Consider the following 23422-nt stretch of genomic DNA (forward strand, 5'->3'; position numbering starts at 1 on the left):
AAAATGTTATTTTTGGTTCTTTTTAAATTCAGTTTTTCCTTTTCTTTAACTATATTCTAATGGTTTTACCATAACAAACATGCTAAATTATTAAATTTTTAATTACTAATCAACAAGATCTCAATCTTCTATAATATAGGAATGTATATAATCACCTTAGTTTAAATCACTAATCTGTCCTACAAAATGAAGTTTGACATAAATGTATCTACAAAGAATATAATGCAATACATTTAACATTTCAAACAATGCTTTGCCCCAGGAGTCAACACGTTGGCTCAACTGACTAATCTTCAACCTCCGAGTGCCAGCTTGTTCATGTCCCAGCTGTTCCACTTCTGATCCAACTACCTGCTAATGTGCCTGAGAAAGCAGCAGAGGATGGCCAATGCTTCAGGCCTCTGTACCACATGAGAGACCAGGAAGAAGTTCCTGGCTTCTAGTTTCAGAGGGCTCAGCTAAAGCCATTGTGGCCATTAGGGAAGTGAACCAGCAGATGGAAGATCTTTCTGCTTCTGTAAATCTGTGTTTCCAATAAAAATAAATAAATCTTTATAAAAATATGCTTTTCCCTAGAGATGCAATGACTGGTTTATGTTTCCTTACAAACCTAACAGGAAAATATCAAACAACCAAGAGAAATCATTTACAGTTTCATGGGTTTAATGGCTACTGGAAAAGTATTCTCACACACATAGATCTCAGAAAGCCTTCATTACTTTTTTGTCCCACCCCCACCTTCATTACTTTAAAGCAAAAGAAATTTAGTTAAAACATAAAGTGTTGGGCTCCACATAGCTGTATAACAGGCTGATCTGATCCTCTGTCAGCTGGCACCTGTACCCAAATGGGTGCTGGTTCCTGTCTCACCTGCTCCACTTCCAAACCAGCTCCCTGTTTACAACCTGGGAATGCAACAGAGTACCACCCAAGTCCTTGGGCCCCTGCACCCATATGAGAGACCTAGAAGAAGTCCCTAGGTCACAGCTTCTGATGAACCCAGCTCCAGCCACTGCAACCATCTGGGGAGTAAACCAAAGGATGGAAGATCTCTGTCTCTCCTTTTCTCTATTAACTCTTTCCACATAACATAAATCTTAAAAAAAAAGTTTTACTTACTATGTGTAGTTATTTTAAAAGATACAAAGCATGACTTTATACTTTTAAATATATTTAAAACATTAAGTAGACTTAGTCAAGTTAATAGTTGAAACTTTAAAAATATTACATTGCTTCTGTTTAGAATAGAAAGCTAGAAAGCAATTTTCAAGTTTGTTCAAAAGGAAGCTAACTAATACCAGATTCAACAGTTTAAACAGCTGATACACAAACTAGCACTCATTAATCCTGGCATCTTTGCTTCTAATTCATCTCCCAGCTAAAACGTCTAGGAAGGCAGTCAATGATGGCTCAAGTTTACGGGCCTGCACTATCCCTGGATGGTCTCAACAGCCAGCATGGAGCCAGATCAAAGCCAGGAACTTCATCAAAGTCTCCCACGTGAATGGCAGACAGCCAAGCATTTCTGCATCTGCTGCTGCTTTTCAGGCACATTAGCAGGCAGCTGGATTGAAAATGAAGCAGCTGGAACCCAAACCAACACCTAGATGGAAGACTCACATCATAGATGTCAGCTTTACCACAACCCTGGCCATATTTGCTTTATTTTAAAATGTTCTATAGGGGTTTCATGAATATATTTTTCAGATTTTATCTATGGGTAGTCCTTTCACTCTATCCTACACACACACACACCTGCTCACTTCAAGTCACCTCTTCCTGCTGTACCTTCCCAAGTTTAGACTTGGCAACCGCAACTCAAAGGGAAAGCGGAATTAAAGCAGTGACTCTACCTTTGCAAATTAACATCTACAACCGCAATGTTGAAAAATGAGAAATCACAGATTTAATCATTTTAAAATAGATATGGCACTGTTTCAGTCTGTGCCTTTTTTTTTCTTCTCCTAAGTTTATTTCAAATATCACACTCAGCAATGTATGCTGAAGGCAGAATACTGACAGTTCCCACTTATGGAGGGCTCATCCTTGCCAAAGTGCTGACAGACTGTCTTCCCCCACAGAATGCATTTCAATGCAATTTCAAATATAAACACTTCTGAGGAAATATTCCAATTGTTTCTTTTTTGTACAGAAGGTTAAGACAAGTGATTAAATCTCCCTGTATTGACCAGAAAAGAATGAAATTGGCCAATTTCTTTGATGTTTATTAATTTCAAATGACTTTTACAACATTTTGCTGCATTTTTCCAAGGATTCTTTTTATCCTTGGAGAATAGCAAGTATCACAAAGTGTCACAGAAAGTGAGTAGAAGGAATAAAATTTTGATGGGCATACATAAGATGTTAAAAAAGAGATCTTCAAAACAACTTATCACCTGACTGAAATTGCTTCTATGTTTGAACAGAAAATTAGTGTGTAACAAAAAAAAAAAAAAAAGCCATGGGTTCACTCACCACCTGACCACAGTGGCTGGGACTGGCCCAGGCCAAAGTGAGGAGCCAGGAGCTGTTCTGCATTCCCCACATGGATGCAGCAGGACTCAGGCCAACCACCTGGACCATCTTCCTCTGCTTTCCCAGGTTCATTAGCAAGGAGCTAGATTAGAATGGAGTAGCTGGGACTCAAACTGGCACCCCTGTGGAAAGCCAACACAGTAGGTGGCAGATTGGCCAGCCATGCCACAGCACTAGGCCCGTTTTTTTATTTCAAGAACTGCCCTCCAGATGATACTGTTTTAGTAGAATAAGGGAAAACAGTGGTAGAGGGAGGTAAATAGGGAGGATGGAAAGAGAAATCCCTGATCCCATGGAACTGTATCATGAAAAATTTAAATCAAAAAAATCAGAAAAGAAAGAAGAGCCCTTCATTCCAGCAATCCTATATAACATTAATAATGGTCTGCATTTATTCATTAGGTAAGTTTTCTTACAAAATGTAAAATTTGGGCTCGGCAGCGTGGCCTAGTGGCTAAGGTCCTCGCCTTGATCCCATGTGGCCACTGGTTCTAATCCCAGCAGCTCCACTTCCTCTCTATCACTCCTCCTCTCAGTATATCTGACTTTGTAATAAAAATAAAATAAATCTAAAAAAAAAAAAAAGTAAAATTTTACCATTAGAATTATTCAAAGAATATTTGATTATTGCTGTATCCGTTTTTCTATTTTCTTTTTTTTTTTATTAATTACGTTACATTATGTCACAAAGATTCATGGGCTCTGGGATTCCCCCATCCCCTTCCCGCGCCCTCCCTCCTTGGTGGATTCCTCCACCTAGTTGCAGTATTACAGTTCGAATTAAGTCAAGATTCTTTATTGTGAATACATATATTAAAGTATAGTATTTTCAATGTCAGTCCATTGCTAGGATTGCAATACAACCTTAAAAAAATCAAAGTGAACACAATCCAATAGCATTAAATAAAAATATTACATGCTATTAAACACAATTTAGAATACATGTATGTATATCATCATTCATCATAAAAATTTATGAACATGAAGAAAAATTGTGTAATTACACTACATTTCAACTTGTCAAAGGACTTCTGAGTATCATCTCCTTTGAGAGTATAAAAACCAAGGCTATGACTTAACTTGCTGAGATCAAGACTTTTCAATTCAGTATCATTTGCTTTGTAACATTTTCTTTTCCTTCCATTAAGTCAATATTCTCAAGATGTCAATTAAAAATTAAATATAGGGCCAGGGCAGTGCGGCCTAGCAGCTAAAGTCCTCGCCTTGAAAGCCCCGGGATCCCACATGGGCAGCAGTTCTAATCCCGGCAGCTCCACTTCCCATCCAGCTCCCTGCTTGTGGCCTGGGAAAGCAGTCGAGGACGGCCCAAAGACTTGGGACCCTGCACCCGCGTGGGAGACCCAGAAGAGGTTCCTGGTTCCCAGCATCGGATCAGCGCAGCTCTGTCCGTTGCAGTCACTTGGGGAGTGAATCATTGGACGGAAGATCTTCCTCTCTGTCTCTCCTCCTCTCTGTATATCTGACTTTGTAATAAAAATAAATAAATATTAAAAAAAAAGAAATGGCTTTAATACAGAAATGCTGTTTCTCTTAAAAAAAATTAAATATAACTGAAACAAAAAGAATTAGCAAACAAAAGGCTGGCCATGGTGTAGGGATGTTGGGGAATGGGCAGAACAATATAACTGAAACAAATACAAATCGGCCATGAAACAGAGCCCAATAATTAATCAAAACTATCTTTGTCCAGCAGAGTGAAGCCTCAATACAAGAGTGATAACAGGATTACTGATCTGAAAATAAAATAACCAAGAACTGATTAACATATTAAATGCTAAGGGATGAGATGGTCATAAACACAAAGTTCAGGAAAGAAAATTAGTGTATGTGAAATTAATTTCTGTCACAGGTAAAATGAGTGGTATTTTGAAAGACACACGGAAGCAGCCCAGTACAATGCTGAATTAAGACTTCAAAGTCTTTTTGATGTCTTCAATGCACAGTGAAACCTAAGTTCCACAAATTGAGTAATTGCTTTATGACTACTGAGTTTTATTTCCTTACCTACAAGTCAGGGATAAGTTTCCACCTCAAGTGCATCTCACACATTTACCTTCTATACATGCAGTTTCTAGTTTACTTTCTTCCCAGGAAGATTAGGATACTATCAAGGTGCTTCCTATTCCTGCTCTAGAACACATAGAAGCTGTTATAATCACTAGGAAAAGATTAATTACCGAAATATGACTATTTATTGTTTCAAAGCAGAAAGATCTGGCTGTTCACCTAACAGTAGAAAGCTTTACGCAAATAAATGTTTAAAATATATATATACTAGTTTTCTATCTTTGCCTATATTACAATGCCATGATATGCTAAATAGCAGAAAATTAAACTTCCAACTGTTATCAAGGGACCATACTACTGTGATAAGTATGGGGGAAATAAGAGTCTATGCGGTGGCTGAACAGGCTAATGCCCCATCTGTAAGTGACAGCAAGGGCTTTGGTTCCTGTCCCAGCTATTCTCACCCAGCTCCCTGCTTATGGCCTGGGAAAGCAACAGAGGATGACTAAGCTCTTTGGCTCCTCATCCACCTGGGAGACCCAGAACAAGCTCCTGACTCCTGCCTCCTGGTTTTGCACTGGCTCAGGTCCTTTGGGTAGTGAACCAGCGGAAGGAAGATCCCCTCTTCTCTGTGTAAATCTGCCTTTCCAATTAAATCAAAATAAACCTGATAATAATAAAAAAATAATTTTTTTTAAAAAATGAAAAAATTCCTATCTCATAGAGAATCAAGATGGCGGCACAGGGTGCAGACATGCTCGAGATGACGGAGAATCATTAAGGTAAAGCACAGAGAGATTATATAAGACAGGGGCCAGGCAATCAATGGAGAGACCTGCAGACCCCTCACACAGAGAGGAGACTACGGCGGCAGAGCAGTGTCACAGGGAATAGAAAACCCACCAGCCACTGGTGAGCAGTGAGCCAGACTCCAACAACAACCATGGACCTAGACAATGGAATGATGGACTGTCTAACATTGTCTGTGCCAGCAATGTCTGGGCACACTTAAATAGCAGGCTGGTGGAATTTAACTCCTTAGGAAAAAATGTACTACTGTGACAATATGGGAAAAATCAATCTGGGGGGGTGGTGAAAATCGGGGGAGGAGGGAATCCCAGACTACACAGAATTGTATGATAAAATTAAAAATTAAAGTAACTTTTTAAATTACTAACAGGACCTTATAATACAATACTTTATACATTTAAAGTCAAAGTATACTTTTCAAACACTATCACCAAATATAAAACATTTACCTTCATTTCTACCAAGGAATATAGACTACAGTCCTACAGAACACAACCTGTGAGACTTAGAAAATCCTAAAATAAAGTACAGGCAACCTAAGAACTCTCACAAACTCTTGACAAGGCATCAGAAATCCCAGTAAGTCATTTTAAAGTTACCTCAAGAAAACCAAACCGCCCTTAAGACCTAGAAAATTGATTAACTTTAAAACAGAATATATCAGGGCCCAGCGGCGTGGCCTAGCAGCTTAAGGCCTCACCTTGAAAGCCCCAGGATCCCATGTGGGTGCCGGTTCTAATCTTGGCAGCTCCACTTCCCATCCAGCTCCCTGCTTGTGGCCTGGGAAAGCAGTTGAGGACGGCCCAAAGCCTTGGGACCCTGCACTCGCGTGGGGCACCCGGAAGAGGTTCCTGGTTCCCAGCATCGGATCAGCGTGCATCAGCCCATTGCGGCTCACTTGGGGATTGAATCATTGGACAGAAGATCTTCCTCTCTGTCTCTCCTCCTCTGTGTATATCTGGCTGTAATAAAATGAATAAATCTTTATAAAAAAAAAAAAAGGATATATCAAGCTGCACTAAGTGCACAATGAACTTAAAAAAATTTTTAAATGCATTTGCCCATAGACAAAAATTCATATGAGGATATGGAGAAATGCTAATACCACAAGTAAAAAGGATATTAAAAAAAAGACAAAGAATGAGGTTGGGAACCCTTTTGTAAATAAGCATTGTATAAAGAGAAAAAAAAGATCAAGCAGCAAATTAACAGGTTAACATCAAAATGATATGACTGGCAGGCCCAGCAAAGTAGCCTATTGGCTGAAGTTCTTGCCTTGCATGTGCTGGTATCCCATGTGGGCAGCAGTTCTAATCCCGGGGCTCAGCTGCCCATCCAACCCTGCTTGTGGCCTGGGAAAGCAGTAGAGGACGGCCCAAGTCCTGGGACGCTGCACCCATGTGGGGGACCTAAAAGATTCTTCAGATCAGTGCAACTCCAGCTGTTCCAGTTACTTGGAGAGTGAATCAATAAATGGAAGATCTTCCCGTCTCTCCTCCTCTCTATATCTGGCTTTCCAATTATAAAATAAATAATTTTTTTTAGAAAAATGGCAGGCCTGGCATGGTAGCTTTGTGGCTTAAGTCCTCACTTCCCACCCAGCTTCCTGCTTGTGGCCTGGGAAAGCAGCAGAGGATGGCTCAAAGCCTTGGGACCCTGTAACCCATATGAAAGACCTGGAGGAAGCTCCTAATTCCTGGCTTTGAATTGGCTCAGTTCCAGCTGTTGCATCCACTTGGGGAGTAATTTGGAAGATGAAATATCTGTCTCTGTATCTCCTTCTCTTTGTATATCTGCCTTTCCAATTAAAACAAAAATATTTTATTAAAATATAAATTTTTTTAAAAACCTGCTAACACTGGGCAAAAATGCCTCAAACAGATTTTCATTATTGTAACCCTTAAACCACTACTATAAAGATTTAATCCCTACTTTACGGTTTCATCAGAATCCCAATTCAACATTCAATAGTCAGTGTTGGGGCTGGCACTGTGACAAACAGGGTAAAACACACAATGCTGGCTTTGCGTATAGGCACCTGTTCATGTCCTGATTGCTCCAGTTCTGATCCAGCTCCCTGCTTAATGGTCTGGGAACGACGGCAGAAGATGGGCCAAGTACTTGGGCCCTGTCCACCAATGTGGGAGACCCAGATGAAGCTCCTGGCTTCAGCCTGGCCTTTGCAGCCATCTAGAGTGAACCATGGGATAACCTCTCTGTGTAAATCTTTCAAAAAAATATTTAAATATTACTACTACTAATGCATGTCCATATCAGCATCCCAATTTAAACTCAGAAGGGATTCTGCTGTGGGTCTTTTTCAACCTCCTTGTTTATACCACCGGAAAGTTAGCCCCAATGTACTAGGCTCAAGCAGATTATTAATCAGGTCACTTAATATCATTAATTATCAGTGCAGTACTAAGAGTACTAATATCCAAGTAGCCTGACTGCTAATGTTCCCATCTTGAGGTCTTACCAAATAAATGAAATTACACTGATAAACAAGTAGCCACACAATTAAAAAGAAAAATTAAATTTGATCATACTGATAAGAAAACTGTCACATGGTCTAAAAAAAATAAAGTGTCAGCAAATTTACTGTTTTAAATGTCTGCTCCTTCTGACCAAGTAAACACAACCACTTATCAGACAGAAGTTGCATTACCATGGCTAAAGAACAAGGGGAGACGTAAGATAAATGACTCAATCAGAAAACCTAAAACCTAAGAACAGAAAACGAAGTTGCCTTAATAGCCCAGAAAACTGAACTAACCACTAGTAATTAAAAACTACTTCTGTGAAGTTAATAAATAAGAGGGAAGGAAGTATACCCTATCAGCTTCTGAAATGGACAGTGCTATGAATACAAACCATTCAGGAGGAAGAGTATATTTAGATAGTGCAATACAATAGTGACAAAAATAAAATACAAGATCAAATCATAGTATTCACGTAAATACTAACAATATATGGAAGACATAAAAACCTTCCCAACAAAACTGTGGAATTTTAAAATGTACTTCCTGTTAACGAAGGAAACAGTATTTTTTTGTACACAGTTAAGTTTTACTGTCTCATACATTTATGACAAGAAATAACTTTTTAAGAAAAAAGACTAAAAACTTCCAAGAATACCAAATCATCAAACCTGCAACTATTCCCAGAAAGTCAGCCCAATAAGAAATTTTGTTGCAGGTTCTGTACAGGGTAGTTGTAATGCTATTATCTAATTGCAACGTTTCCTGCTCTATTTGGGCTGCCTACCTAGATCAAATATCAATCTAGTTTTAAAACAACATCATTTAAAAATGACAGAGGAAACTTATATGATGTAAAAAGGACAAGTTAAAATGACTATTTCTGTAGTCACGAAACAAATCCATAGCTAAAAACTGTCCCCATTTTAACTCAAGTGTCAAACACGTTCTGAAGTTACTGTTTGGTCACTAAGATGATTATTTCCCAGTACTTTTTCACTTTTAGAAAAAACTAAATTCCCTGGAGACGCACAGGTATACCAATAAGAGAGATTACGCAAAGTTACTTTTACTTTATTACTGAGCAACATAAATATCAGAAAATAGTGATATTGTTTTACAAATACTTGAGGAGCTACACAATGATAACATTGTTAACAGTAATGAAATATACACTTAAAATGGTTAAGGTGCTAAGTTTTATGCGGTTTTTACCACAATTTAAAAAAAAAAAAAGCAAAGTAGGAAAATGATAAGCAAAACGTCAAAAGCAGTTTCAGACATCATTCCTCCAAGCACTATTTATTTTGGTTTAGATTTTGGAAAATAAGGGTATCTCAAAAATCACCCAGTTTGTGACACAGCATCCTAATTCAAGAAAGAAATGGAGAGAAATGGAAAAGTCAAACAGTTTAAAGTATCTCAAGCTGAACAGGAATATTCATGTGCAGCCACATAAAATGTTTCCAAAATCTGTCCATCCAGTGAAATCCCTTGTAGTATTTTCACACAAGAAAAACTACAATCAAGGGCATGAGTCTGCTTGATGATCTGCGTATTACTTCTTAGGCCCTCAGGTAATCAATGTCTTCCTATAGTTCAGTTTTAGAGAACGGGCATGGACCTACTGAAATCCAAGTTAAAACTTTCTGAAAACATTTGTAAAATAAATATTAACTCTAGATATTACCTGGTTAAATTTGCAAAAGGATCTGTTTTATCAGCACTTATTCAGTCAATCTGCAAATAGGATGACCAGGATCAATACGGCAGTATGAGATTATCTCAAACCTTTCAGGTGGGGAAATAGTACCTTCACCTTTATGGCTCAAAAATAGGGGGAGAAAGAAAAGTAGACTTAAAACGGGCTGCTGCTACAATTATGACAGGGAAGGGATATGAGCTTCCAAAAACTATCAAAAAGTCGGGCACTAGGAAAAATATCAATCACCACTGTGCAAGAAACTACAGCAACAACAAAAACCACATACATTCTGTATCAGTGCTATATTCCACTAATAGCATATACCCAAAACATCATGATCAAGCAGACTGAAAGAAATTTAAAAAGCAGGTGTTTGACAAATCAAGAAACTTCAGAATCGTAAGTCTATCTGAAACATTTCTGGGGGGCTGTCAAGCAGATAATAACAGGTGATATATTCATTCAGACCTCTTAAACTTGACATTTTCTCCATTCCTGAAGACATGTTATAAAGGGTTTACACAAGATAGAGCCACTGCCTTGAGATTAAAAGGAAGATATTGTCAGAAACATAACTGAGGTATTTGCTGCTAGTTCCAGATGGTGGAAAAATACTATTGAGAGCAAAAAGATAAGTCATCTCTCATGGTGAGTCTGAGTAGCTTAAATAATCAATTAACCAAGACCACACCCAGAAGTCTTGACTTCAAGAAAATTATTCATGGATATCATCATTTAAGTAGATATCCAGAAACAGAACTGTGTCGCTTGTTCTTTTTCCCTATATCCAGTTCTTCTCTAAATCTCAAGATTTCTCAACAAAATGCAGACTGATGGCATCCCTCTTTATTACAGTAGGGAAGCAGACTATGAGGCATGCTTAAAATTTCCGCTCTTAATTAAGAGTTCAGAGCTGCATGCCTAGATAGCATGAATGGCATCCTTATTTTCAGGGCACCAAAGTGTCCATCTCTTTCTGTATTTGAAGTGTTATATACTATCAAGCTCGAAAACAACTAACTTGTTTGAAAGCAGATTTGTCTAAGAAGGCCATTTTGGTGATAGGCCCGATGAGAAACCATGATGATTTGATCTCAGAATAGTCAAAGGCTATGGGGGTTGATGACAACAAGCATTTCTCTCACATTTAGTATTATGAGAGGTGATAGTATGGTAGCCATCAATCTTGATGAAGATAGTTATTGTGAAAATGTCTAGAGATCTAACAGGTCAAATGGTTCTTTTCCAGTTCATGTCCACAGTAGACCCACACAGATATTCCACCTAGATACAAAGTGGATTTGGCAAAATTTGACTTGAATTCCAGTTGACAAAACTTCATAGCTGATACTGAAGTCTCACAGAGCTTGATAGTAGTGTTAACTCTCAGAGAGTTGATAGTCTTGACAGAAACTGTAATAGATGTTTCACTTTCTACAAAATCTGTCAAGCTTGAGTTTGATCAAGAAAGAATTGATGACCTAAAGATGATTTCTGGTTTTAGCAACTGGAGATCTACTAGTACTTTATTTCCAGACTCAAAATTTGCTAGTCCTCAGTTTACCAGTAAATCTTCCTGGGAAACAATCTACATATATTTCTTTAACCACAAGAGGATTCAGATTCCTGAGTGCCCTCATCCTCCTCTTCTTAGAAATCAGGGGTAAACATTTGCCCAAACCAACTTACAGAAGTTTTCATCGCTTACTTGGCCAAAAAAGTGTGAGTCTTTTTTATTACATTCTTCATTCCAAATGTCTAGAATCCAAACACCACCTTGGACCATTCCAAACAGTTTTTGTGATGTTTTCCCATCTGCAGATTTGCTTCCATGGAAAGGAACAAACAGGTTCCTGGACGACTGGCTAAATGTGAATATGTTACTAATTCTTGTATCCATGGCGTTCTGGAGAGTCTCCTTTTTTTCTATATCTATATGGGTGGTTTCGGGGTTTGTACCAATCTCCTTTGGAATATCCTCTATTGTAATAGTGTGCTTTCTGATCATGACTATAAAAGTATCGATGCTGGGTATAGTACCTGTGATCCTTATAGTCATTTTCTTTTACACTGTTTTCTTCTGCAACAACAGCATTCACATCTTGTCCAAAAAGGGAAGTGCCATCAAACGGCAAGTGTGAGATCTTCTCTTGAGTTTTCTTACTCAGAGATGTAAGTCGGAGCCAGGCCTGCCTTCTGTAGTCTATTGCCATGGCCATAACTCTGACTACAGAGTCCATGATGTCCCTAGTAGTACAAAGCTGCCAAAGGCCTGCATCCATACCATCAGATATTATGCATCTTGCTCTTCCACGATCAAACTCTGGATCATGAACTAGATCCTCCATGTCTTCCCAGAGTTTACGCTGATACTGAGTCATGTAGGCCATGTAGCTAGCAGCTCGGGCTGCAATTGAGGCAGCATGATAGAACCTACAACCCATGACCTCCATTTCTTTTGAGGTAGAATCGAGAGGGGATGTTGTGCTTCCTCTTTTGCTGTGCTCCAATGCTTCTACAATAGGGCCCTCAGCTGGTGGATTGGGCTGGAAAGGAGAGGTGTCCTTAGCCACAGGATACACCCTGTGTCCCATGAAAGAAGAAGGATGGCAATCAGCAGGGTCTTTAAAAACCTCAGTAGTGGCAATTCTCAAGAGAGGATGTAATGGAGGAACCAGACGTTTTTTAGAAGTCACACAATCAGGTTTCCCTTCACATGATTCTGCTTCAGACTGCAATGTTACCCTCTTTATAACACCTCTTTGCTCCATTCTCTTCAAAAGACCTGTGAAACTAGATTGGCTGGGGTCAGCTGGCTGCCCTTTGTCATCAACTGATGGAGATTTGCAATCAGGCTCTTCTTCAACGGTGGATAAATTTTCTTCTTTAGAGGTAGGTATGTCCCAAGGAACTGAGGAGTTCTCATTCGGCCTAGAATGATGAAATCGAAAACAGCTCCTAGACTGCAGGTCGCGTATCACTCGGGACATCTCTGCCACTTGGGTCTGGAGATAGAGGATAGCATCCTGTCCAGGCTGTGAAGCTGAAGACGACTCTACAGGTAAATCCTCCTTAACCTCAGAAGAAGTCAAGGATTCTTGGGGGATCAGAAGAAAAGGTGAAGGCAGACTCTGATCATTTTCTGATGGTTTAAGTGTCTCTGTATCAGAAATCTTAATATCTGAATTATTTTGATCATTTTTCTGTTTCTCCAATGGGTTCTCAACAGAGGAAGGTGGAGAAACTATCCTTTGTGGACTGCTGGAGCAACTCCCTAAGGAGGAGCTGCTGTCTCCAACGGCAAGAGGAGGACTGCAGCTAGAGCACATTTCTGGGCGATGACTCTCAGAGGATGGCACCTTAGATTCAGGCATTCTCTGGGTTATCCACATGAACAAGAAAACCAAGGAAGAAAAAAAATATGCTTTTTAATATGTTAACTTTCAAGTGCAGAGATGCATGTCCAGCAAGTAGCACTCAATTTTTTTTTAAGTTATTACAACTAACAACAAAAGACATAATCCACTACACATCATCAAAGTGATCACAGAGGTCAAAACCTGAAGTTACCACTCCAGCATTAACTATTGGCATTCATCTAGGTGCCTAAAAATGAGTAAAACTAACACAGTTCAAGCGGTGCTATGCTGGCCTGCTACTTGGTCCTGTGCAAGAATAAGAGGCAATACAACCACAAGGTAATAACAATTAGAAGAAAAAAATCACTTCAACATATAAACCAGCAATTGGAAGCTAATGATGGTACAGAAAACTTGAGTAAAGTTCCACCAAAAGGAACAAACTTTACTGAAACTCTCTTAACAAAGTTGTCTTTAAGTCCTTTCAAAGTCAGTGCCATATACTCACCATGGATAACTAAACTTCCGTGTACAATCCTAACTTTCAAGCTTACGGATTTAAAGTGCTAGCTTAGATATATGTTATCCCATTTCATCCTCACAACAACCCTGTGAGGTAGGTATTTTTTTTAATTGGTTAAAACACATCACTGGCTAAAAGGTGTAGTTTATATCACAAAACTAGTAAAACTGTATCTTAAGTCCAGGTATTCCAAACCCAAATTTTAACCCCTTGTAACAGAGCAAGATGCTTTTGGGCACTACAAGCAAGTGCCAGGAATTCCCTAATCCATCAACAAACAGCCCACTAGTAAAAATCTGGGGTAAGGCAAAGAGAAATGAACACAAGATTGCCACAAAGGGCCCAATTCCATTTCCAGAATAACAAAGTACTGGGCTAAAGGTCAAACCCACATTTAGTAAGTCACAATAAGTAACTCCAAACATGGAAAGGCGGCTGAAAGAGATCAGAAATAACATATCACCAATAAAAGGTTCCCCACTTCTATTTCCTAAAGGATTATCACATACCCTTTTCTTCTAAGAAAAAACTTTCCCTGGTCACATAGTTTAAGAACAGAAAGATTACATTCTATAGGGAGCCTGAGGAAAATCAGCAAAGGGGAAGGGCAATAGGAGGCAAATCAACTTGCAGATGTCCTAGTGTTTCCTCTTTATCAGGAATCACCTCCTAGGCTTAGCACTTTCTGAAGTCATGTTATCTTTTCATTGAAACTAGAGAAACAAATTTGAAGATGATGTTCCAGGTAGAGAATCCCCCTGACCACACATTATGGTTCACTGTAACAGGAATGGGCCATTCTCTAAAGCACTGTGGCTGCTAAACACCACCACCACTGATTAAGTTACTTGACAATGGCTCTTAAGAGACACAAGGGAAGAAATGCAAAGCAAATGTAACATACTTACATCACTATGAGAGGTGCTAGGTTCTTCATCGTCACTGCTAACCAGATCAATGTACTCAAGAACAGGTCTTAAGGGTCCTTCCTAAAACAGAATTGAACATATGTATGTAAGTCATAAAGAGTTCTGCAAATTAAAGTGGCATTTAAACAATGAATGTTTTTAGGATGGGCAAGAATTCCTCAGCCACAGTAGTGACAAAGTAACTAGACCAAAAGAAAATGTCCTGAGTAAATAAGGAAATGAGAACAAAACCTAAAGGCAGCTGGCACACTGGCTCAACTGGCTAATCCTCCATCTCCAAGCACTGCATCCCATGTTTGCCAATTAGTGTCTCAGATGCTTCACTTCCCATCCAGCTCCGTTTATGACCCAGCAAAGCAGTGGAGGATGGCTAAAAACCTTGGGACCTTACACCCATGTGAGAGACCCAGAGGAGGATCCTGGCTTCAGACAGGCTCAGCTCTGGTCATTATGGCCATTTGGGACCGCAGTGTTCAGCTCTTTCTCTCTTTTTCTTTGCAAATCTGCCTTTCCAATAAAAAGAAATAAATCTTAAAAACAAGGGACCAGCCTGGTACCCTAGTGGCTAAAATCCTTGCCTTACACGTGCCAGGATCCCATAGCACTGCAGGTTCATATTCTGGCCCCTGCTTCCCATCCAGCTCTCCGCTTGCAGCCTGAGAAAGCAGTTGACAATGACCAACAGCCTTGGGACCCTGCACCCGTGTGAGAGATCTAGAAGAGAATCCTGGCTCCTGGCTTCAGATAGTCTCAGCTCTGGCCACTGAGGCCATTTGGGGAGTGAATCAACGGACAGAAGATCTTCCTCTGTGTATATCTGACTTGCCAATAAAAACAAATCTTCAAAAAATAAAAACAAAGCAAAATAAAAAGCACACTAAGAGGAAAGCCTAAACCCAGATAAATAAAGTATTAGGGCCACACCTATTTCCAAAGAAGAAAATATAGGAACAATGCTAATACGGACATAGCAACTCCACCCCACCCCTTACAGACTACGTGTCAAATGTCTTCTCCATCCTTCCCAATTATGATGACTCTTTACAGACAGGATTTAAAAACCTAGATTTTATTCTAGACAAAAAGAGAATAAATAAGATGGGAATAACACTGAGAGCTGTGTTTCAACAAGACTAATCACATAAACAGGTATGTAGAGTGGGGAAAGCCAGGTAACTAATAAATACAAGGATACAGAACCAACAAGGTGATGGGAAAGGGGAACTAGTGCACACATTAGAACACTGGGGCACAAGGGCTTAAGCCATTGCTGGCAACACCAGCATCCCATGAGTGCCAGTTCAAGCCCTGGACATTCTGCTTTCAATCCAGCCTCCTGATAAATGAGAAGACAGTGAAAAATGGCACAAGTGCTTGTGCCTCTGCCACCTTTGTGAGAGACCCAGATAGAGTTTCAGGCTCCTGGCTTTGGCCAGGCCGAGTGTGACCATCATAGTCATTTGGGGAGTGAATCACCTGATGGAACATCTCTCTAATGCTACCTTTCAAATAAATTATAATTTTAAAACTCGTAATAAAAAAAGAGAAACATGCTTTACAACCTTTTATCACAGGCCCACAGAAAGAGTAACCTAAGAAAACCTCAGGGCAGCACAGAACTTCCACAAAGAAAAAGTAAAGATGAAAGATGCTTAAAATTAGGGTCCAGTGGCGTGGCCTAGTGGCTAAAGTCCTCGCCTTGCACGCACCGGGACCCTATATGGGCGCCGGTTCTAATCCCAGCAGCTCCACTTCCCATCCAGCTCCCTGCTTGTGGCCTGGGAAAGCAATTGAGGATGGCCCAAAGATTTGGGACCCTGCACCCACATGGGACACCCAGAAGAGGTTCCTGGTTCCTGGCTTCGGATCGGCGCAGCACCAGCCATTGTGGCTCACCTGGGGAGTGAATCATCGGACGGAAGATCTTCCTCTCTGTCTCTCCTCCTCTCTGTATATCTGGCTTTGTAACAAAAAATAAATAAATCTTAAAAAAAAAAAAAGATGCTTAAAATTAAGCAGTAAGGAGAATAGTCACAAACAGGATTTAAAAGTAGTTGCAGAAGCAGTAGAAAGAACAAGAGTATGGATAAGAAAACAAGTACAATAAGTTTACCACTGGAGTACAACATGACACAGACGTGCATCCACTTTGGAAGCACAAAAGAGAACAATTCATGATTCACACTAATAAAGAAAATAAAAAGAACCAAGGATTTTTAGATGACAAAAAGCTTAACTGATTTAGACTATCTATTCATTCACTCAGTAATGACAGAGGTGGTAAACTAAGGGAAAGTCTGGTAGAAATTACAAAAAAAAAAAAAAAAACCTCCTTAATGCTTAATGGAAACATAACTACCCCAGCAGAAAATATTTGCATGCAAGTACTGTAATACCAAACTTTAGTAGATATGAAAAAGCTTTCAACATAATTAAAGAATCAAAACATGCAATACTCCATTTATTTTACTGCCAACAGAGGACATTAATTGAGCCTGTAACATTGTGCAAAATTGATTATATACATTATTTGATTTAATCTCCACAATGTTTCTATATTGTGAGAAACTACTACTTTGTATGTGATCCTCTAAGTTGTTTGATCTGACTATCCTCTCAACTAATCAATCATTTTTCTTTTTTTTTTTAAAGATTTATTCATTTTATTACAGCCAGATATACACAGAGGAGGAGAGAGACAGAGAGGAAGATCTTCCGTCCGATGATTCACTCCCCAAGTGAGCCGCAACGGGCCGATGCGCGCCGATCTGATGCCGGGAACCTGGAACCTCTTCCGGGTCTCCCGCGCGGTGCAGTGTCCCAAAGCATTGGGCCGTCCTCAACTGCCTTCCCAGGCCACAAGCAGGGAGCTGGATGGGAAGTGGAGCTGCCAAGATTAGAACCGGCGCCCACATGGGATCCCGGGGCTTTCAAGGCGAGGACTTTAGCCGCTAGACCACGCCGCCGGGCCCTAATCAATCATTTTTCATTCCCTCTTGTAACCAATAGCAAAATCCAAGAATTAAATTCCTAATATCACACAAATAAGCAGAAGAGGCACAGCACAGTAAAGCAATTTAGGAACACACCTGAACTAACACACTAAGTTAAAAGTCTCCCAGTGAAATAAAAAGATAGAACTGGCTGTTATTAGAAAACTAATTCTCGGGCTTGGCAGCGTGGCCTAGTGGCTAAGGCCCTCGCCTTGATCCCATATGGCTGCTGGTTCTAATCCCGGCAGCTCCACTTCCTCTCCGTCTCTCCTCCTCTCAGTATGTCTGACTTTGTAATGAAAATGGAATAAATCTTTTAAAAAAAGAAAACTAATTCTCCAATCCAAAACAATTTTCTACAATTTGCAAAAAGACAGCAACAAAGATGTGATCTACAAAAACAGCAGTTTACTTCAAACAATTCTCTAAACACAGAATATGGAACTAAGTATAAAGAAGCAAATCTAAAAACTCTAAATTGCATGATTTTTTCCCCAATATGAGAGTAAAAATTTTTGCAATACTGCTGATTTCAAAATTCCGAAACAGTTCTCATCTGCCTCCTTTACAGTTCTGAAGTCCATTATTCATGACCTCTACCTTACGGTACATCTCTCCCACTTAAACAAACCTAGCCTCCAAAATTCCCAATTGTTTCCCAGTTTGGAATAACATGTCCATTTTTCTTCTACCCAAAAATGTCCTTTTACGCAAATACAAGTAACTACTTCCTTTGCCAAAGTGATAAACCACACTTTAAAAAAAAACTATGTACTTTATATTTTAAAAAGAAAAACTCTAGCACCTATTAAAACTATTTCCATACTTTTAATCCCCAATTTCATCACTTAAACTAAGCCACTGATACTTGAGGTTAGAATATATCTGCAATGAATCTGTATGTTTTTTTTTTCTGATTTATTTTTATTACAAAGTCAGATATACAGAGAGGAGGAGAGAAAGAGAGGAAGATCTTCCATCCGATGATTCACTCCCCAAGCGGCCACAATGGCTGGAGCTGAGCCAATCCAAAGCCAGGAGTCAGGAGCTTCTTCCGGGTCTCCTACGCAGGTGCAGGTCCCAAAGTTTTGGGCCATCCTCAATTGCTTTCCCAGGCCACAAGCAGGGAGCTGGATGGGAAGCAGGGCTATTGGGATTAGAACCAGTGACCATATGGGATCCCAGGCGAGGACTTTAACAACTATGCTATTGTGCCGGGCCCTGAATCTGTATGGTTCTAAGGTACTTAACTTCTGCGTCAGCACTTTCACACTGGATTTATTTAGTGAACCCATTACAATTGAAGACATATTGTCAGAACATTTCCTTCTATAGCCAATGGGGTTTGTAAGGGGTTTTCTTTTTTTTGGAAAAGCAGAAGAAAGAGATAGATTGGTTATCTTTCATCCGCTGGTTCTCCCAGGAACCCACTAGAACAGTGGGGACCCAATTACATCAGGGATGACCTGTTGCCCTCAGGGAGTGTGTTTATTAGGAGGATGTAGAATCAAAGGCCAGAAAGTTCCTTACAGGTGTTGAAGTACTTAAACCACTGTGCCAATGCCCATGCCTATAGCTCAATTATTAATATGCAAACTAAGATCTTAGTTATTGAATTTCATTTTTACTTCCTTTTGCTCAGACGCATGTGTTCAATGATTTCACATTGTACCAATAATCGTAGTGTAAACCTAAAATCCCTCTACTATTACAAAAACTACGACAGGTTCTCTCAGAAGCCCATGATAGCACAATAAACAATCATACCATCTTGGGATGCTCAATCCCATGCAGGTAGTACCTCAGTTTGAGTCCCAGCTCCAGTTCTGACTCTAGCTTCCTGCTAATGTGCACCCTGAGAACTAACCGTTGAAAACATAGTTTTCTGGGTTTCTGCCACAGATGCAGGAGATAGAGACTGACATCTGGGGTTCTGGTTCCAGCTTGGCTTGGCCCAGCACCAGCAGTTCAGGCATCTGGGGAGGGAATCAGCAGATAGGAAATCTCTTTTTCCCTCTCTCTGTCTCTCAAATAAGCATTAATTTCTTTAAGATTTTTTTTAAAAAACTTGAGAAAAATGTCCACAGTTTAAGAAGACATACAGAAATTGACTGAATATCGGAGACTTTTACTAAACAGAAAATGAAAGCAACATTATTTCAGTGAAAAATGTGCATTGACAACATTCTGGTTTTTGATTTGGAAAATGTTTACACAGGTGTGAACTGGCAAAAATTTAACATATTTCCAAGCTGTACACTTTTCTACATGTTTCAACAAGCTTTAAATTTTATAATTATTCCACATCTATGGCGTCCCATGACTCCAACATCCTGTGAGTACTCTAGAGCTCTGTAATCATACAGATAATGCTGCATTACCAATTAGATTAAAGATGAGAAAACTGGATTAATAAAGCTAAAATCAGTACAGTCAACAAGTGACATAACACTTTCTGTATCTAAATAATACAAGTAACTTATACAGAGAACTGCTTTTTTATCTTTATTAGGTAAGCATTATCCGAAGGAGTCAAGCACTGGGTAACAAAGATTCTATTTTAAAACAGAATTAAGCTATCATCACTTATCATTTAAGTGGCATGCTTAAAGACAAATGGTATTTTTTAAGATTTCCTTATTGGAAAGACAATGTATAAGATAAACAGTAGTGGGTATCTCCCATCCACTATTTGACTCCCCAAAAGGATGGAACAACTAGAGCTGGCCCAGGTTGAAACCAGGTGCACAATTAAGGTCTCCTCCTTGGGTGGCAGGAACTCAAATTCTTGGACCACTACTTGCTGCATTCCAGGCTGTACATCACCAGTATCAGAACCAGAGAACTTAGGATTCCATCTTAGACACTCCAACATGGGATGCAGACATTCTAAGCAGGGGTTTAACTTGTGGCGGCATAACGCCCAGCTCAGGAAAAAATTCTAATAGATAGGGGATAGACGACCGCTCAATCAGCTAATTCTCTACGTGCAAGCGCTAGCAAAACATACAGACACTGGCTGGTGTCCTGGCTGCTCCATTTCCCATCCAACTCCCTGCTTAAGGCCTGGGAAGGCCAGGGAGTTCTTGGGACCCTGCAACCATGTGAGAGCTCCAGAAGAGCTCCTGGCTCCCGACTTCAGTTCAGCTCAGCTCCAGCTGTTGCAGCCATTTGAGGAATGACCCAACAGACTGAAGGTCTTTCTATCTCTCCCCTTTTCTCTGTATACCTGCCTCTCCTATAAAAATAAATAAATCTTCAAAAAGAATTCTAATGTTTCTTCCAGTACTGCACTTGCATTGGTCAAACCTTTGAATCTGTATTTGGAAACAAAGATAAATTTAACATGTCACATCAGGATGAAAATGCAATACACTGATTACATATTGTTTATTTTTAATGCAAAAATCCTTTTTACATAACACAAAAATGTAAAAAATACCTTTAAAGCTTGGTTAAACACAAGCCTGTTTTAACTAGTCACAAATCACAATGCAATTCTTCATTGTATAGAATACAAAACAAACATCTTTCCAAATGTTTCTCAAAGGGACACAGTTCATACAGCAATGTGCCATTCCAATTTTTATTTTCATGAAAAATCAGAGAGGTGATGTTTTTACAAATCAAACCTGAAATACTAGTCCTAAAGAGCCATGGAATTCTGTCATACAACTTACTCTACAGCGACAAAGGGGAAACACACAACTCACTCCCATACCAAATCCCTGCAAGTTCAAAATGAGAAATGAATACATTCATGATTTGATTAAAAAACTAATAATAAAGATAAGGTGTAAGAAAAAAAATCTTCTGAGTAACTCCCTTCATAAAAATCCATTAAGACCATCCAACAGACACCAATGCCCACTGTTGTGAAGATTATCATTTAACAATCACAAATACACATGAGACAGACCCTGTGCTACACTGTAAGGAACGACAGCGCTCCGAGAGCACGGCTTGGAGAACCGCTCTCCAGCTAAGACTATCCCTGTGAAGGCAAAGATTATGAAACTTTTTCAAGCTATAGATGAAAACTCTCAAGTGCAACATAAACCTTTCTTCCCAAAGCAACACTTCACAAAGTGCGTTCATAGGTGTTGCATTTAGTCCAAAACAAAGATTCCCACTGCTTCATACCCCTGGGAAAATCCTGATTTGTTACACCTGGAGAAGAGCTCAGGAATCTGCCTGTTTTTTGGAACCCTACCAGACCCCCACTATCCTAAAGCGGAATAAACTCAGGCCAACACAGATGCTCCTGGAGGTACAGGCTTCTTCACTGGGAGCTCAAAGGGCAGTAAAGCCTTGAAATTCTCAGCTTCCAAACTTGAAGCTACACAATGCTAACATTCCAAGTTCTGGAACCCCTGTTGTTTCCCACCTCCCTCCTCAGCATCAGCCAGCCCGTCCCTCTGTGGGTCATTCCTCCAGATACCTGCGTGGGTGCCAAGACTCCTAGTCTGGAAGGCGAGGCCTGGGGAGGGGAACCAGGTGTACTGCCCTTCTTCCGGCTTCGCTCATGGTGACAGCTACTGTGCTTGCTGCCCCACTCCACAGTACGCAGGTGCATCAGACTTAACTAAACATTTGTGGAGACTGACTGTCTAACTCCAGAATGTCTTACCGTATCGCAATGGGGAAGCCCAGGCTATGAGTCGCTACTTACACTAACAAACTGAATGTCGTCTTCATTTTCATCGGTTGCTGCCTCAGATGCTCCGGGCCCAGCTGGAGGGACAGATTCTATTATCTATAAAAACAAGCCAAAACACGCTTAACATTCAGCTACACACTCTCGAGAACCTTTTCCAGAAAGCACAATAAAAGCCAAAAAAAAAAAAAAAAAACCTTTTGGGAGGTAAACAGAGCCCACAATTTCACGCACACCGACCTGCCATCAAAACTCCTCCGAACACTGGTGTTTGGAATGCCCCCCACCCCCGCCCCGGCGACCCCGAGCAAGAAGCAAGGCGAAGGGCGATGCTCCCCCAAGATGTCCCTGCCACCGGCAGAGCCACGGCTGCAGAGGGACCGGCGACCCGCGCGGGGGAGTGGGAGCCGCCATTGTTCCTGCCGGTTCCTCGGCTCCCACAGGCGGCAGGCCCGACCTGGGGGCTCGGCCCGAGACGGATGAGAGACGTCGCCCCACAGGCCTGACAGGCCTCGGCTCACGATGCCAGCCTCGGCGCGGGGCGGCTCGCAGGACGCGGAGCCCGACGCGGCCACACTCACCTTCGACCCCGGGTCTCCCATCTCTCCGACGGCCTGACAGCGCCTCCGTTCCTGCCGTCCCTGCCGCCGCCGCCTCCGCTGCCGTGCCTGCCCCGGCCGCCGCCGCCACCGCCACGACGTTCCTTCCCGCCCAGCACTGCCCCGCGCCACCGTCACCCGCCCCTGCGTGAGCGCCGACGCCGCAGGCTGCGAGAGACGCAAAACCGCTTCAAAGGAGGAGCTCCCTCACTGGCCCGCTAGCCCCCGCGAGATCCTCGCCTGCGCCCTCCCGACGGTCCGTCCCTGCGCCGCCCAGCATGCTGGGAGTTGTAGTTCCGGCTGGACCCGAAACCCCTCCCTCCGACCCCCACACTTGATGTCCACGGGGGAAGAGGACGCGACGGTAGGGCGCATGCGTGCAGCCGGACCGCCCTTGGCCTCTCGAGGGGTCATCCTTTGGGCCGGCTGATTCCTGCTGGGTACGACAGCTCCGGGAACTTATCGGGTGTGTTGAGCTGGTTTCATTGTAAAACTGAAGTTAATTGATTTTTGAGTTTTACCGCAAAAAGTGGATGAGGAGAACTGGAGTTTCTGTTTTCTTTAAACAGGTGGTATGTGTGATACGTTTAGTGACTTCAAACCAGGAAACAATCTGAGGTGCTCTTGGATTACCTACTCCAATCCCCAGCTTCGGTGTCCCATCCTCAGCAGGTGTATAATACACCTGACGAAGATGGAGAGCACAGGACCGTTTGGCCCCAAGAATAACGGGAAATAATGAGATCTTTTGCAACTACATGGGTGTTGTTTGAAACTTAATGCTCAGTAAGATGTCAGTCCTAA

At 41.0% G+C, this 23422-nt stretch overlaps 1 protein-coding gene across 3 annotated transcripts in view; it reads right to left on the reverse strand.

Moving 5' to 3' along the window:
* The window catches only part of ZNF451 (zinc finger protein 451), a 72129-nt gene extending 49162 nt beyond the window's left edge, over positions 1–22967 (reverse strand). For 2 of the 3 annotated variants that reach the window (XM_004580480.3, XM_058661827.1), the window contains exons 1-3: positions 22601–22739; positions 22035–22118; positions 14349–14429 (exon numbers count right to left, since the gene is read on the reverse strand). In XM_004580480.3, the coding sequence (XP_004580537.2) occupies positions 14349–14429; positions 22035–22118; positions 22601–22621 (186 nt within the window). In that variant the 5' untranslated portion in view covers positions 22622–22739. Of the gene's footprint in view, positions 1–8912; positions 12936–14348; positions 14430–22034; positions 22119–22600 lie in introns of those variants that run through there. The other variant, XM_058661833.1, reaches the window with a different exon arrangement.
* Positions 22968–23422: the final 455 nt, after the last annotated feature.

This window comes from Ochotona princeps, chromosome 1 (genome assembly GCF_030435755.1).
Source record: "Ochotona princeps isolate mOchPri1 chromosome 1, mOchPri1.hap1, whole genome shotgun sequence".
Classification (NCBI taxonomy): Eukaryota; Metazoa; Chordata; class Mammalia; order Lagomorpha; family Ochotonidae; genus Ochotona; species Ochotona princeps.